A 16,829-nucleotide genomic window follows, 5' to 3' on the forward strand; every position below is an offset into this window, starting at 1 on the left:
CTCCGGTCCCTGTGACCCTCTCAGACCCCGACCCGACCACCCCCTTCACAGCCCCTCATCGCCGCCGCATGGCGGGGACACCGAGTGCGCACGCGCAGCACCTGCGAGGCGCGGCGCTCTGCGCAGGCGCAATGAGTCCGCCGAGGCACATTTTCGCAGCGGGCCGAGACTAATGTCGCGCCTGGGGGGGGGGTGTGGGGGGGGTTGCTTGTTGCAATTGCGCATGCGTACGAGGAGGAACCACCGCGGGTTCGAGTCCCGCCGCCGGTCCCAACCCTGTCATCGCCCCTCTCACAATTTTTATGGCTCTGTGTGCTCGGCATCGGTGAGGCTTCACCTCAGTGAGGCTCCTGGACAGCCGGATTTGGTTAGTCTGGAGAAGAGGAGGCTCAAAGGGGGACTCGACACTCTCTACAACTCCCTGAAAGGAGGGTGCAGTGAGGTGGGGGCCAGTCTCTTCTAGCACCGTGAGTGAGAAGAGTGAGCTCAGTGAGAGGAGCTGAGGAAATGGCCTCGGGGTGAGACAGGGGAGATTCAGATTAGATATCAGCAAAAATCCTTTCATCACTGGAGTGGTCAGGGAGATTCACGTCAGATATCAGCAGAAATCCTTTCACCATTCAGTTTGTCCTGCACTGGAAGGGGCTGCGCAGGGAGGTGGTGGAGTCACCACCCCTGGAAGCTGATGTGGTTTAGTGGTTTAGGGATTTTAAAGTGGCAGCGGTGGGTTTTGGGGCTGGATAGGATGACCCTGAAAGTCTCTTCCAACACCGATAACCCCACAATCCCATTATTCCATGGCTCCATGATTCCATCCTCCCAGGGAACAAGGGACAGGAGGAGAGGGAATGGCCTCAAGCTGTGCCAGAGGAGGGTCAGGTTGGATATCAGGAAGAAATTCTTCACACAGGGAGCGATCAGACATTGGGATGGGCTGCCCAGCGAGGTGGCGGAGTCAGCGTACCTGGAGGTGTTTAAGAGGAGACTGGATGTGGCACTCAGTGACACGGTCTGGGTGACAAGGTGGGGTTGGCTCACAGGTTGGACTGTGGATGATCTCAGAGGTCTTTTCCAACCTGGTTGATTGCGCGATTCTGTGCGGGGCGTGTGTGACGGGGGGGCCTGTGCTGTGAGGGAGCCCGTTCTCTGCGCATGCGCGGGGTGGTCGCGCGCTGGGACACCACCCCCCTCCCTCACCGAAAAAGGGGGCGGAGCTTCCGGCGCGGCACTTCCGGCCCCGGCGCGGCGCGGGCGGTGCGGCCGCTCCGGTGCCCGCGCTGTGTCCCCCCCGCCGCCCCCGCGCCCCCCTCATGCAGCGCCGCGACGACCCCGCGGGCCGCCCGTCCCGGGGGAAAAACCTCGCTGGCCGCGCCGTGCCGTCGCGCCGCCAGTGCGTCTGCACAGGGGCCCGCGGGGCCGCCAGTGGGGCCGCCAGCGGGGCGCGGCCGCCTCCCCCCGCGGCCGGCGGCGGCGGTGCCTCGGGGGGCTCTGGCGGCGGCGGTGGAGGCGGCGCGCCCGCCTCGTCGCCGTCCGGAGCCGCCGGGAAGATGGAGCCCGAGAACAGGTACCTGCCCGAGCTGATGGCGGAGAAGGACAGCCTGGACCCGTCCTTCACGCACGCCATGCAGCTCCTCACCGCAGGTACCGGCACCCCCCGGGGGTGGGGGGGGACGGGGCAGTTCGGGCTCCGGTGCGAGGTGCGACCCCCCCCCGGGGTGAAAACTCGATAAAATTGGGTATTTCGCTGTTTAATTTCAGCCTAATCCAGCCCGGATCGAAACGCAGCCCCAAAAGTTTTGTATGTGTTATATTGACGCTTATATTGTAATATAATTTATTATGCTACGTTATATTATACTTTATCATATTATACTATACTAGGTCATACTGTACTATACTATATTGCATTATACTTTATGATATTATACTGTATTTTATTATACTCTATTTTACTATATTATATTCTACTATACTGTGTTATATTAGCCCTTGTGGTGGTGTAACCCCAGCCAGGCAGAAGGACAATTGTAAAGAGAACCCCGTGGGTTGAGGTAACCGTTTAATGATTAGAATAAAATGTAATAATAGTGCTAAAAATGCTGATAACGATGATAATTGTGACGGTAAGGAGAGGGAGTAGAGCTGGTGCCCAGTTGCTCACCGCCCACTAACTGATCACCCTGAGCCCCTTCCAGGTGACTTCTTCCAGTTTGAATACTGGGAATGACGGTCTGTGGGTGGAATATCCCCTTGGACAGCTCAGGTCACCTGTCCTGGCCGGTTTTTGGTGCATCTCCTCGCTGGCAGAGCAGGAGACTCTGAGGAGTCTTGGGGTAAATGGTGCTCAGGAACAGCCCAGACATCAGGGTGGTAGCGATGGAATTCTCATATAAATCCCCAAATTCTCACGTAAATCCTAAAAAAGCAGCACTATTCCAGCTGCTGAGAGGAAAACGAGCTCTGTCCCAGCCAAAATCAAGGCAGCCCTTTGATCCCTGGGGAGAGAGGGACCACAAAGGACCACAAACCCCGGGGGGTTCCCACGTAGCAACCGCTGGAGTCCCGGCGAGCCACGATTTGCCATCTCCGTGGGTTTTCCCTCCTGGAAATGTGTGTGAGAGCTCGTTCCGGTGCTTCTGCCGAGCCCGAGGAGGGCCTGGAAATGGCAGTCTTTGTTCTGTGCCCTGCCGAGCCTTCTCCTTCCCCATCCCGCTGTCCAATCGCCTGGCAGCTTGGATTTCCCTGGATCTCCCCGGTGCAGCTGCTGCACCCGCCTCCGGGGCCTCCATCCAGCCCATTCAGCTGCCTCCAGACCCCGGAGTCAGCTTAAAAATGGGAATGGGTTAAAAAATCTGCCACCCCTCACTGCTTTACGTGCAGGGAGGGGAGCTGGGAGGCACCCAGAGCAAGGGTTTAATCTCTGGGTATTTATCATTCTGCTTTTAAATTATTTAATTTTTTTTTTTTCCCCCCTAAGGTTTAAAAATGCATGGTTTTGGTGCAGTGCTGGAGGTTTTATTAGCTCCTTCAATGCAGGGAATAATTGTTAGGAGTTGCTTTCTCCCACTGTGCAAACGACCAGGGGGGATCGTCGCGGGTAAACTCGGCCTCACCCGCCAACATCTTGATCTAAATAAATTAGTTTTCTAATCCGATTTTTTCCATCAGTTTAATGGTTTTGATTAATAAACCCCTCGAGCCAGCTGATGCTCGGTGGTGATGCCTTCCAGTCAAAGGAAAGCCAAGGAGTTTGGTGATTCCCAAACAAAAGAACAGCGTCCTCAGCCCACTTTAGCAAAGCCTCGTTCACTCGAGTGGTGTAACGAGGATTTATGAGGGTGGGTTTGTTGTTTGGGGGTTTTTTTTGTCATTAATTTAAAAATTGCTGATAGCAGACTGCAGCTTTGTGAGGCTTAAAACTGGAACAGCTCCAGATGTTTCGTGCTTGCTTTGGGTGTTTTAAAAATCACTGTCCTTTGGGAGCGTTCACTGTTAGTCCGGATTCAGGATGAGGAAGAATCCGAGGCAAAATGGTGGGTTTAGGTGATCTTTAGGTGGCTTCAGGTCAAGTCTTTTTTTGCCTGGATGACCCCAAACTGCTCTGGATCGCTTGGAATTTCCCACTGCTGTGGCACCCTTCGGGGATGTCGTGTTGGAGAGGCTGCTGTGCTTTGGAATTTCAATCTGGGCCAAAGATGTAACACACACACACAGAGCCAGCACAGCTCCAGCAAAATGACTTCCAGATGCAGAACTGGCTGATATTGAATGTCAGCAGAATTCCTATTCCAGCCTTTTTTCAGGAGTGGAACTTGCTTGGCCTCCCTGCCTCGGGGAGGGGGGCCCTGCAGGAATCTTGCATTCAGTCTAAGACTCTTAATATGTTAAAGTTGTCTAAAATACTGTTGTGGTTCTAAAGCTGCTCAGCATTTCTGGAGGAGATTGGCTTTATTTAGGGCCTTGCAGTGATGGGATTAATGTTGATTCCTGACCCACGTACTGTGTGATGAAAAGGCATAAATTGGCTACATTTTCTTACCCAGCACCCTGAACAGAGACTGAAAACTGGGATTTCCTGCACCTTGGAATGTGATCCATGTCTCACTCCTGGGATTTGGGGTCTGTGTGACCTCCCTCTTCCACAGGAACAAGAAAACCCTTTTCCTCCCTTGCATTTGTAACATGGGGGGATGCTGGTGGTGTGAAAGGCACATTCCTCTCTGCTTCCCTGCTTTGGGGAAGACAGAAGACATCCATCTCTGTGTTAGCCAGGAGTAGGTTTGGGTTTTTTTCAAATTCCTGTGGTATTTTTAGCTATTTTTATTTCATGGAGAAACTCCCAAGTGAAAAGAGCTGGTCACCTCTGTGTCATTCCACCACATCTCTGTTGGATGCAGCCCTTTACATCCCCAGAAATGTGGGGTGGTCAGGAGGGATGGGAGTGGGTGGTGAGGGTTGGATTCGGAGCATGGAGCAATTGGAGTTAAAGCAACACGAGGGAGCAGCTGGAGGTGCTGGGGGACTCCTGGACAGAATTCCCTGCTGACTGTGCTGGAATCTCATGGCAGGTTCAGTCTGTGCATTCCTAGGAAGGGAAAAGGAAAAAGGAAAAGTCAGAGGGCTGAGTGGTGACTCACCAAGGAACTGAGCACAGGGGTTGGAGGGGGCTGAGGGGGGATGAGGAGCTGTGCCTGAAGCTTGTTTCACATGGAGTTCAGGCTGCCCTGAAATGGAGATTATCTCAGCTTCTGTGCTTCTAAGCATAAATCCTGCCCCCAGAGGAGCTGGCACTGCCACCTTAAATTGTCCCCAGATGTCTCAGGCTGTGATATGCCCAAATCATTTCACTGGTGCCTTTTTCAGTGTATATTTTGCTAAACCATGTCAATGTTACCCACTGCTGGTCTGCTGCCACTGCTGGGGCTCTTCTTCCCACTGCTGTCCTGGGAGCCTCTCCCACCTGGGATATGTCTCACAGTTCCCCTCTCCCTGCATCCTGCTCCTTTCCCTCCCAGTGCTGGTGGCAGTTTCTGTCCCCTCTCTTCCCAGCAAAGCCCCAAAGCAGAGCTCTTGGTCCAGGAATCCCAGCTGGAATTCCCAGGAATACAGGCTGGAGGGTGTATTTTGGGGAGGAAAACGGTGGGATTAGTGTTTGCAGCTTCCACTGTTGGCAGAGTCCATCCAGGAGCAGGCCCCTGCTTCCCCTCCTGTGGGATCAAACTAGTGAAGGGGGGCAGATCTCCCTTTCTTCCAGAGGCTTCTACCCCCAAACTGTCTGGTTTTGGTGGGTTTTTTGGGGCATGGGGTCAATATTAGGAATAAACAGAATGTGCCTCTGCTCTGCAGAGCACAGATGTGCTGCAGGACAGTGTTTAATGTGATTTTGTGCTAAGGAAGAGCTTGGGCTGAGCTGAGGAGCAGTGGCTGGGGATCACTGTGGCCCCTTGTTACCAACCCCCTTTACCTGCCCCATAGGAGTCCTGCTGAGCCAATGCAATCCCTGTCCCACAGAAGTCTGGGAAGCAGTGCCACCCCTGCCAGCAGTGCCAGCCCGCTGACATTCCCTGTGCCAAGCAGGTAACCTTCTGCTTCTCCTCTAAAATCCCACCCTGGAATGGGGCTCAATCCCTCCAGGGATCCCTGCGTTTCTCCTCCCTACCAGTGACTGCTCTGACAGCTGCTCCCACTCCAGTTCACTCAGCACTTCATCCCGTGGGTCCCTTCCAGCTCAAGATATCCTGGGAGAGTCTGTGTTGTGTGGCCAGAGCGTGGCCAGATGCCTCTGGAATGCGGAGCAGTGGGACACGTCACCAGTGGCATGTTTTTAATCCTCCCTCACACCTCTTTCCAGGCTCCAGGCTTTGCTCTGTGAAGGGGTTTGAAGGGGACTGCTGGGTCACCCCCACTGACCTGAATTCCAGCAGCTGGAGAACGTGGGGTTATCCCTCTCCCACATTTTATACTCTCCTTGAAGACGTGGATCCGATGCCACTTATTTCTTTAGCATTTTCTTTTTTGTTTGTTGTTAATTAACTGTTGCCCTCACAGACCAATTCCCAGATGCCACTCCTACTTTTGCAGGAGGCAGGATGGATTTTTGCTGGGTGTGGTGGATGTGAACTGGGATTCACTGGTTTGGGACTCTGTCCCAGATCCCCTCAGGCTGCAGAATTCCTTCACTCAGGCCACCTCAGGGGGCTTTTGAGGCTCTCTTAATTCACAGCAGACAATTAAAAATCAAAATCCTATTCTTGAAAGACAAAAAAACTTATAGTTGCATTGCCTGAATCGAGTTAAGAGCTTCTGACCCTCACTTTTTATGGCTGCATGGCTGAGGGTTTAACAACCCAGAAGATGCCTCGGGGTAGTTTAATTTCCATCAGGAAAGTTTTAGGGTGTTTTTTTCTTATTGTGTTTATAGGAAACACTTCTTGTTTCTGTACAGGATGCATTTTCAGAAGTTTACATACAGTTTTAGGAAAACTGAATTATTTCAGAAGTCAATTCTATAGGGTTTTAAGTCATCCCTCACCAGGGAAACCTTTAGTTTCCAAATCTTGATTCTCTGATCGTGTTCTTATATCTAAAATTTAAAAAAAACCTACATAAAACCAATCAAGGCAGCTCTTTGTCTTATTTTATAAATTCAACAGTGTGTGAACTTGAAGGGGTTTTTATGCTTTTGCATTTTATCTTCAGAAAGTCACTTCTTTTTAGAGCAAAAATCAAGAAATCTTTTTCCAAGCGATTTGATCCGGTGGTTGTTTTTTTTTTTTTAAGGAGTCATGGTAACACTTCTGTAAGGGAGCCAAGGTGCTGTTGTGAGCAGAGATAAAAAATTCAGGCATTTTGTCATGATTCTGTGTCCTGGTTTGAGCCTGGGTGACAAACAAGCCCCACTCAGCCCTCACTCACCCCCTGCCCCACTGGGATGGAGGAGAGAACTGGGAGGGCAACAGTGAGAAAATGTGGGTTGAGATGAACAGTTCAATGGGTAAAAGCAAAGCAAACCAAGGAATTCATCCCACACTTCCCAATTTCCCAGTGGTTGGGAAAGCAGGGCTCCATCACACCCAGCCATGACTTGGGAAGGTGCCATCACTCCCAACATCCCCCCATCCTTCTTCTGCCTCAGCTTCATCCACTGAACGTGACACCATGTGGTCTGGAATATTAACTCTCTCCCACAGTCTCCAGGTTCTGTATTTAGATCTCTCTAAACTAAAAGCCAGTTTTATATTTAAATTTATATTATTCTGGGTCCAGAACCAAAAAATTAAAATATTGATTATTTGGTGATGTTTTCATAAGGGTTTGGGGTTTTTGTTTTCTTTTTTGGTTGCCTGTGTGGTTTCCTGTGCTCTGCACCACTTGAAAGCTGCTTCTCAGCCCATGGGGTGGTTGCCTGTCCAGGAGGGTGATGGTAACCCACTGGTCATGTTTGGATGATATGAAAATATTCCTGCGTGGATAATATGCTGAGTATCTGGTGTAGAATCAGTAAGGTTGGAAAACACCTCCCAGGTCATCAAGTCCATGTGTCGAGCCTCTGAAACTTGTAAATGTGAACCTTTAGGCAAAAGCAGAGAGTTTGAGGTGAACAGAAATCACAGGAAATACGAGAGACTGCAGCTGCACTGTGGAAATTCTGGTAATGACTAAGCAGGTGTTGGTTTTGTTTTGCAGCTCAATTCCAGTTCTGTGTATAATCCTGTGAAGTGTCTCTTTCCCCAGAGGTGTGAGAAGTACTCAGAGCACTCTCGACTCAGAAAATGTATTTCTAGTCCTTGGGTTTGCTGGTGAAATGGCACAATTTGACTTTTAAGGAAGGGTCGTGCTCCTGATAAACACCTGTAAATAATAATTTGTGGTGGATTTGGATGTGACCAATTTGGTTTTGTTTGTTTGGGTTTTTTTTTTGTTGGACCAAAGGATTCCTCATGGTTCATCAGTAATTTGGGATTGCTGGATTGGCTCCAGATTTGGGGGAACTTCTCATTTAGTTGTTGGCCTTTGAATAGAAATTGTCCACGACTGGACATCTCTGGAAAGGACAAGCCAGGCAGCTCTGGGCTGTCTTCTTCTGGAAAGTGCTGGGGTGTTATCCCTGTAAGAAGGAAAAGTGCATTAATGACTAAGAAATGCCTGCCTGGAAGAGGATCTTGAATTTCCTCCATGTGGGTCACATCCTGCCACCTCTCAGTGAAAGTTTAATTTCCAGGCAGGTTTAAGGTTTGTGCCAGCTCCTAATTGACCTCCCTTAACGACCTACTTCCAGCAGGTTACTGGGATCTGTCCCAGATCCCCTCGGGCTTCAGCATTCCTTGCCTTCCCTCAGGCCACCTCAGTGGGTTTTTAAGGTTCTGTGACTCACAACAGACAATTAAAAATCAAAATCCTGTTTTGAAAGGCAAAAAAATTTGTAGTTGGGTTGCCTGGATCGAGTTAAGAGCTTCTACCCCTCACCTTCATGGCTGCTCAGCTGAGGGTTTGAAAACCCAGCCAGTAATTATTTGTGTGATAAAGGTGAATTCATTGAATGAAATGAAGCTGTGAGGATTTCCTAAACCAGACCACACTCTGTCTCACTCACTGGGTTGTTGTTTATTAGGATTGTTTTCGACTTAACTGAAATTCATCATGTCAGGATGTGTTGACACCACTAATTAAATAATGGATTTAAAATAGCTCGGCCTGACTGATAAAAAACCTGCCTCATTTGCTGATTTCTGCTGCGTTATAGCAAATATGTGTAGTTTTAGTGCAATTTGGGCTGGTTTCTTTGTGCATTTAGGGGTCTACATGTGGGTGCTGTGTTCAGGCCACAGCAGAAGGGACACACAAAACTCTACTTGCAGTTTCCTTCTCTCATTTGTTAAATTATTTGTGGGGCATTCTCTGCTGTTCCTCCTTGTTTTTGTCCATTATCCCATTTTTAGCCTCTGGAATCCAGGCTGTGAAGGGATTCCAGCACTAAAGAGGTGACCTGTCCATGTTCCATTAAGACCATTCCAAGTGTTGATCCATTCCCAGGGAATGAGGGTGGTGTGTCCTGTCATAACTCCAGCTCTGCACTGATGCTTGTTTGAGGAATATAAAAGCAGCCCTATTTTTATCTCGTTTAGAAATTGAAAAAATTCAGAAGGGTGAAACAACAAAGAAGGAGGAGGAAGAAAACTACCTGGATTTATTTTCCCACAAGAATATGAAGCTGAAAGAACGAGTTCTGATACCTGTCAAACAGTACCCCAAGGTGAGGGCCAGAAAATAGCTACTGAATCTCTGGGGTTTGCTTATTTTCTGTGGATTTTGTGGCTGACTGAGAGATAGTGGCTGTCAGAGTGTCAGCAGGAGTTAATGCTCTGTTCCACTATCACTGTGGAATTTTTCCTGTGCAGGCTTGCAGGATCTTGTTTCTAATATATTGCATTTCTAAAATGTCTTGGGATAAAGCTTAAATGGTGATGCACAGCTGGGATATTTTATTGCTGGGATAGGCACTTCCATGGATGGAGCTTTGTGTTTTACAGTTAAAAAAACTCATTTAGCTCATTAAGACTCGCTGCCTGTAAAACTGCTGCAGAGTAGATGTTAGAATTAAACACTTCAGGGGAGTTAATTGAGCTTGGTTTTTCTGGTGGAGCATTTTCTTCATGAAAAGAATGTTTTGAAACTTAAATTTTTTTTTTTTGGTCTGTATTTTTTGGTGAGGAGAAAATGGAGTGACTGATTTTTATTTTTTTTTGTCAGCCAACATGACATTCAGAAAAGCTTCTGTTAAATCTGCTGGACTCTGGAGCTAATTTGTTTCCTTTTTTTTTTTTTTTTTTAATTCACTTGCAGTTCAACTTTGTTGGAAAGATTTTGGGACCTCAAGGCAACACCATTAAGAGACTTCAGGAAGAAACTGGTGCTAAGATTTCTGTGCTGGGGAAGGGCTCAATGAGAGACAAAGCCAGGGTAAGGGCATCACCTTGAAAACGTGCACACACACAATTCCTCTCCTACTGCTGTGAGAGGCAGTGGCTCTGGGAGCATTTTGTAAAAGATTAAACCATTCTAATCCAAAAGCAAAGCAGTAGGAATTGTTCTGGGCATGTTGGGAGCAATTGGATGGGGGCTGAAGTGTGATGTATATTTTCTTTATGAGGAGGACTTATAAACCAGGCATCTTGTGCTGCCCTGTACCCTTGGATGCAGAGATGGCTTATGTGAGACACGAAATACAAAGTTTATAAAATCAGAATTAATCCCAGTTACTCCCTGAAGAGTCCTTCACTGAAGGAATATGTTTCCCCTCCATAAAAAAAAATGAAATCCTTTTTCTAGCTGTTCTCTCTGAAGTCCTTGAATTCTCATGGTTCATTGAAGATCTTGGAGCAGTATGTTCCTGGTAATCTTTAGTGAATCACAAAGTGCCAGGAGGTGTTTTTATAACGGGGAAAAAAAAATGAAAAGAATGTTTGGTTGTTTTTTTTTTTCCTGCTTGTTCCAAAAACTGAGCTAAGAGTCAACAGAGCTGTAACTTAATTCAGGTTTTACTCGAGCTGCATGAAAAGCTTTTACACTTCCAGCTTGTTTGTAGCTTCTTAAATAACTGAATAACAGTCTGAGTAACAGAAGTGTCTCACAACGGAGTTACAGAATCTTGTTTGAGGCATTAGAGCTTCCTGAGGTGGTAAAGAGCACCTTGGCAGAAAGAGGAAGAAGAGGAAGAACAACAAGCTTGGATATAAATCTTGGGGGAAAAAAATTGGCTGGGGTCGATTAAAAATATTGCCATGGGGTCAATTAAAAATATTGCCATTAGCAACCTGTTCAATCCACAGCCTGTTTGCATGATCTGTGTCCAGATGCTTTTGCAGACATTTCCTGTTAAAGGCTCAGAAAGCAGGTAAAAGAAAAGCAGTTTTTCTCTGTGTGTGTGGTTCAGCTTCAGGAATCTCTCTCTTTGTTTCAGGAGGAGGAGCTGCGCAAAGGGGGAGACCCGAAATACGCTCATCTAAACATGGATTTGCACGTCTTCATCGAGGTTTTTGGGCCCCCCTGTGAGGCCTATGCCCTGATGGCTCATGCCATGGAGGAGGTCAAGAAATTCCTTGTTCCAGTATGTATATGCTGGCACTCTTTTTGGTTTTGCAGGAGGTGGGTGGGAGGTGAACCTGGCTCAGGATGGGTAAGATCTGCACAGTGTAATCTCACTTGGGGTAGTTGAGGGAACCTGGAATATAAAGTGGCAGCTTCAAATAACCCTGTTAATCCTGCAGAAGGTACTTATTATTCCTCTAACCATGATTAGAATGACAAACCATACAGGGTAGGGGTATAGAGCACTTGGAGTAGGTCTTTCCATCCCAACGCGAGCTGTGGGTGCTGGGGGTGAGCAGCTTGTCCAGCTCCACGTGCCAGGTTTAGTGGGAGAATAAGTTTAGTCTTGCCTGGCATGGAAGAGAATTCTTAGATGGGTTCCTCTGACTTGGAACTGTAGAAATCCAGCTGGAAAACTTCACTGTCAGATCAGAAACTTAAATACAGTGGTGTGAGGATGAGGAGGGTGAGCCCAGGCAGCTCATGAGCTCTATTCGTTGTGGTGACTGTTTTCTGAGACACACCTGTTAAATCAGCATTTCTGCTGCTTTAAATGTGGATTATGTGAAGGAACATCATTTAGTAAACCATGTTTTTATGCAGGTGCCACTTGTCACCTGCTTGGGGACCTGTTTTACTGGTGAACTTTGTAAGACCTTTGTGGCCAAATTCCTGTTTTAAGCCAGTGTGTAACAGGACTGTGCTGGAGTGTTGCCTCTGAGGATGGCAGAACCTGAAGGAGTCTCTCACATGTTTTAAAATCACAGTGTTGCTCATTAAATTAGGGGGGGAAAAAATGGGAAAGACCCATGCAGTGTTCCTGCTGCTGGCCAGCCCAGCCTGTAACTCAGAGACCTCGTAGAGGGATTCACAGACCCTGTCACTGTGCTCCACAGGTGAGCCTGGAGAGCTTGGAAGTTCTTCCTGAAGTACCAGGGGCAGGTAGAACATGGGAGCAGTGGGAAAGGCATGTGGATGGTGTGTGTTTTCCTGGGTCTGACACAGGGAGGAGGAGAGACTGTGATGTGGAGTGTCTGTGAAGGAAAGAGGTCATGTTCAAGGAGCCCCTGGGATGTGCAGAGCTGCCAAAGCAGCCTTGCTATTTGAAGTGTCTTCTCTGTCCCTGCCTTCAATCCGTGTGTCAAACTTGGGAAAATGGACAGGGAAGTCACTGTGGAAGCCAACAGGGCTTGGAAGACACATCTGGGAGGAGACTCCTCACTTTGTGGTGTTGCTGTGGCACTGGGAAGACCCTGGGTGTGAGGCTCAGGGGTGGGGTGTCCTGGCTTCCAAGGGTCACTAGGGATCTGAGCTCATTCCTGAGGCTGGATCCCCTCAGATCCTCCTCCTCCTGTGCCAGAAACCTATGAGGAACATGTAAGGAATTACATCTGTTTGGTGTTTTAATTCCAGCTGACTGTGTCTTAGGTACTCAACATGACTGACATAAGATTGCTGTGGAAAAGTGGCCACTGGGATGGGGCTGGGTGACATCAGGTACCTCCAGCAGCCCTGTGAGAGAGATCCCCTTCCCAGGGACCAGCTCTGTGCTCACCTGAGCTCCTGGGCATGCATTTCTTCTTTGGAGAAAGCTGCCCTGTTACCTGCTGAGCAAATCCCAGTAAAACCAACCAGCAGATTTTAATTTAGGACTATTCAGTTATTTTTATTCCAGCACAGCAGGCTGGGATATCCCAGGGCACAGCCTGGATAGTTGGCTGTTCTCTGGAACTGACTGTCCCCCCTTTTCAGGATATGATGGATGATATCTGCCAGGAGCAGTTCCTGGAGCTGTCCTACCTGAACGGTGTCCCAGAGCCAAACCGCGGCCGAGGAGGCCCCGGGCGGGGAAGGGGAGCAGCTCCACCACCACCTCCACCCGTTCCAAGGTATCCTTCCCAAAAGCACAGACCTGGAAGTGCTGCATTTTGCTCAGAGTTACCCTGTCAGAGGAGGTTAAACTGCTTGTTCTTGCACATCAGCTGTCGGGCTCGACCTTGGATTTTGGCCAAGGCTTTTCCAGCCTTGTGTTGCAGGCTCGCCTGGAGCACGCTGGCATCCGATGTTTTGCATGTTTTGAGATGTAATCTAACACAGTGGGTGTCTTCTGTGTTATTTTTGATGTCTGCAATCAATAGTTTTATAAAGCAACCTTTCAACAATTGGCCTGTGAAACTGTGTGTAAACAGATCTTGTGCAGCTTCAGCAGAACAAGCATTTTCAGATTAAACTGGCATCGTTTGAGAGCTCTGGGATGGCATCATTCTGTCAGTGCTGTCAAGGCTCTGGGATAAATTGGCAATAAAACTGTTACTATAGTTCTTTCTTCACTCCCTGTTTCATGGGGTAGTGTCTTTCCTTCTGCCTGTTCAGCCCTGACGTGTCCCTCCCTCATCTCATCACTGATCCTTACGGACCTGCAGGTCTGGAAGCCATCCCAGGTCAGTGAACTCCAAGAAATCACCTGCCCAAAGTCCTGTATCGCATTTATTCCTTTGCCTGTACACCTAATGCAGCAGAATTCTCATCCCAGGGGAGGTTTTAGCAAATATTGCAAGGGCACAATGTTAATTCTCGTGCTGATAAAGCCTTCATGGCTTTGCTGAGGACAGCTCTGTTTAGTTACCAAGTTGTTGCATTTTAAAGCAGATAGAAGCAGCAGCCTCAGTGTCCTCCCAGGAGCTGCTCACAACCCTCTTTCTCTCCTTCCAGGGGCCGTGGGGTTGGTCCCCCTCCTCCTCCTCCTCGGGGGGCCCTGGTGCGAGGGGCCCCAGTGCGGGGGGGCATCGCTCGGGGGGCCACCATAGCCCGGGGGGTGCCCCCTCCTCCGGCAGTCCGGGGGGCTCCTGCCCCCCGAGCACGGGCAGCTGGCATCCAGAGGATACCCCTTCCTCCTCCTCCTGCGCCAGAAGCCTACGAGGAATATGTAAGGAATTATTTGTCTTCGGTTTTCTACCTCCAGCTAAATGTGTCTTAGATATTCCACGGGACTTGACAGGAGATGGCTGTGGAGAAGTGACCACCAGTGGCCACTGGGATGGGGCTGGGATCACCAGTGACCACTGGGATGGGGCTGGGATCCCCAGTGAGCACTGGGATGATGCTGGGATCACCAGTGGCCACTGGGATGGGGCTGAGATCCCCAGTGAGCACTGGGATGGGGCTGGGATTCCCAGTGAGCACTGGGATGATGCTGGGATCACCAATGAGCACTGGGATGGGGCTGGGATCCCCAGTGACCACTGGGATGGGGCTGGGATCCCCAGTGAGCACTGGGATGGGGCTGGGATCTCCAGTGAGCACTGGGATGATGCTGGGATCCCCAGTGACCACTGGGATGGGGCTGGGATCCCCAGTGACCACTGGGATGGGGCTGGGATCCCCAGTGACCACTGGGATGGGGCTGGGATCCGCAGTGAGCACTGGGATGGGGCTGGGATCCCCAGTGACCACTGGGATGATGCTGGGATCCCCAGTGACCACTGGGATGGTGCTTGATGACCTTCTCTGCCTCTTTAACCCTCCAAGAAGTGAACTGCAAGTGTCCTAAATCCAAAGTAAAGGTTGTTTTTTATAAATGTGCCCCCAGGAACCGAAGTTTTCCATGACTTTCAGTGCATGGTGTGAAAAATTACGTCAGAGATTGGGGTAGTTCATGTAATGTTCTCTTAAGAGAATTCTTTAAGCAAGAGGCACCCAAGGCTTCCTCTGTCCACTAAAATCCTTAAAGCAAATAAGTGAATGAACAGGGGGATGTTTCAAGTTGTATAACTCAGCACCACCCTCCTGCCAAGCTTATCTTGGCATCTGTGCTCTTGGTGTCCCAAAGGAGAAACAACAGCACAACAGCATTTTGGGGAATCATCACAATTATTGATACATCTTAAAAGGTTTGCTTCTCTTCCCAGTAAAATGTTTTTCTCACTGAAACCAGTCCTAAGTTCAGAGGTTGGGGTTTGTCTAATTGTAAATCTGTGGTTTAGATATCACAGAATGTCCTGAGCTGGAAGGGACCCACAAGGACCATCCAGTCCAACCCCTGGCCCTGCACAGACACCCCAACAATCCCACCCTGTCCCTGAGGGCATTGTCCAAACCCTCCTGGAGCTCTGGCAGCTTTGGGACTGTGCCCCCTGCCCTGGGGAGCCTGGTCAGTGCCCAACCACCCTCTGGGGGAAGAACCTTTTCCTAATAACACAGTTCCAGGTCTCCTGGCACAGGGATTTGTCCCTCAGCCGAGCTGCAGCCTTGGCCATGAATTATAAATATTAGTATGATTCATTCCTCCCGAGCCACGGGACACAGCAGGTCTCAGCCATGTCTGCCACTTCCCTGTGGCAGGGAAGGATTTCCAGGCTCCTCTGAGAGCTGCTGTAGCCTGAATTCAGTCCTGCCATCCCTGTTGGCCAGGAATTATCCTTTGGTCCTTCCATTAACACGTTTGTGTCATGACCCCTTTCAGGGCTACGACGACACGTACGTAGACCAGAGCTACGAGGGCTATGAGGGCTACTACAGCCAGGGCCAAGGGTGAGTTGGCTTCTCTCTTCCTGACATATAATGCATGACCTTTATTCTTTTCTTTTTTTTTTTTTTTTTTCCATTTTAAGGGAATGCAAACACTCATTTCTGGGTCTGAGCTGTAGAGAAGGTGCCCTGTTCTGCTGCAGTCCAGGAGAGCCTGGGAAATGACAACACTGGGCATCTTTTGCTTGTCCAGCGTTTGTGCAAGTTGTGTCAGTTTGAGGATGTGATTTCACTGGATGTAACCACCTAATTACTCTTCCAGGGACACAGAATACTATGATTATGGACACGGGGAGGCACAGGAAACCTATGAAGCTTATGGTATGTCTGGGAATACTGTTCCTTTCACTGGGAAGGGGCTGCACGTAGTTGGGAATTGCTTGTGACCAACCAGCAGTTTTCCAGTGTCACTCCAGGGTCTGAACAAAAACTGAGGAGAACCTCAAGTAGTTTTCATGGTAGAACATTTATATCTAGATCTGAACAAGCAAAGACATTCTGTGGGTTTAGATCCTTATCAAACTTGATTGTCTCAAAGATGACACTTTAAAAAGATCCATTTTTTAACTATGGAAATATCTTAATTTCCTTGTAGCTTTAGAATATTTTAAGAGGTCTGGATTTCCACCCACAGCACTACTGCTGCAGTCTGGTCTTCATGGACTGTGTTTTGTATGACTCCATCTGCTTCCTTATCCTCAAAAACCCGCTACCTGATCCTGACTCTGTGCTATACATTAGCTTGGAAAATGGATTTGTATGTCACATAAAGGCCTCTCTTTGGAACAATTTTGCTCAATATGACTTGCAAGTAGTTTATGAAGTTTAGTTAATTTGAATTATGTAAAAGTACTGACTTAGGCTGGACTGAACCAAGCTGTTGTGGCTTAACCCCAAGGGGCAGCCAAACCCCACCAGCCACTCACTCACTCCCCATTCCTGGGATGGGGGAGAGAACTGGAAGGGTAAAAGTGGGAGAACTCGTGGGTTGAGGTAAAGACAGTTCAATGGGAAAAGCAGAGTAAAACAAGGAATTAGTAACTTGCTTCCTTGGGAAGACAAACACCATCACTGCAGAAGTTCTCCCCTCAGCTGTGGCTGCATTTCTTTTTTAAGCCAGGTCCTATATCCAGGTTTGGAATGGCAGCTGCACGTGGCAATCAATGAGTAAGAAGCATTTTCCTCTCCCTCTAAACAAGCCTGTGCTGCTTTGG

At 48.8% G+C, this 16,829-nt stretch overlaps 1 protein-coding gene across 7 annotated transcripts in view; it reads left to right on the top strand.

Annotated features, from left to right (window-relative positions):
- Positions 1–1,247: 1,247 nt before the first annotated feature.
- Positions 1,248–16,829, top strand: part of KHDRBS1 (KH RNA binding domain containing, signal transduction associated 1) — a 51,669-nt gene continuing 36,087 nt past the window's right edge. For 6 of the 7 annotated variants that reach the window (XM_064634900.1, XM_064634901.1, XM_064634902.1 and 3 more), the window contains exons 1-9: positions 1,248–1,641; positions 9,126–9,253; positions 9,844–9,960; positions 10,961–11,107; positions 12,841–12,977; positions 13,801–14,014; positions 15,551–15,618; positions 15,878–15,936; positions 16,732–16,782. In XM_064634900.1, coding sequence (XP_064490970.1) covers positions 1,311–1,641; positions 9,126–9,253; positions 9,844–9,960; positions 10,961–11,107; positions 12,841–12,977; positions 13,801–14,014; positions 15,551–15,618; positions 15,878–15,936; positions 16,732–16,782 — 1,252 coding nt within the window. In that variant the 5' untranslated portion in view covers positions 1,248–1,310. The remainder of the gene's footprint in view (positions 1,642–9,125; positions 9,254–9,843; positions 9,961–10,960; positions 11,108–12,840; positions 12,978–13,800; positions 14,015–15,550; positions 15,619–15,877; positions 15,937–16,731; positions 16,783–16,829) is intronic. The other variant, XM_064634906.1, reaches the window with a different exon arrangement.

Source organism: Pseudopipra pipra, chromosome 24, assembly GCF_036250125.1.
Source record: "Pseudopipra pipra isolate bDixPip1 chromosome 24, bDixPip1.hap1, whole genome shotgun sequence".
Lineage (NCBI taxonomy): Eukaryota > Metazoa > Chordata > Aves > Passeriformes > Pipridae > Pseudopipra > Pseudopipra pipra.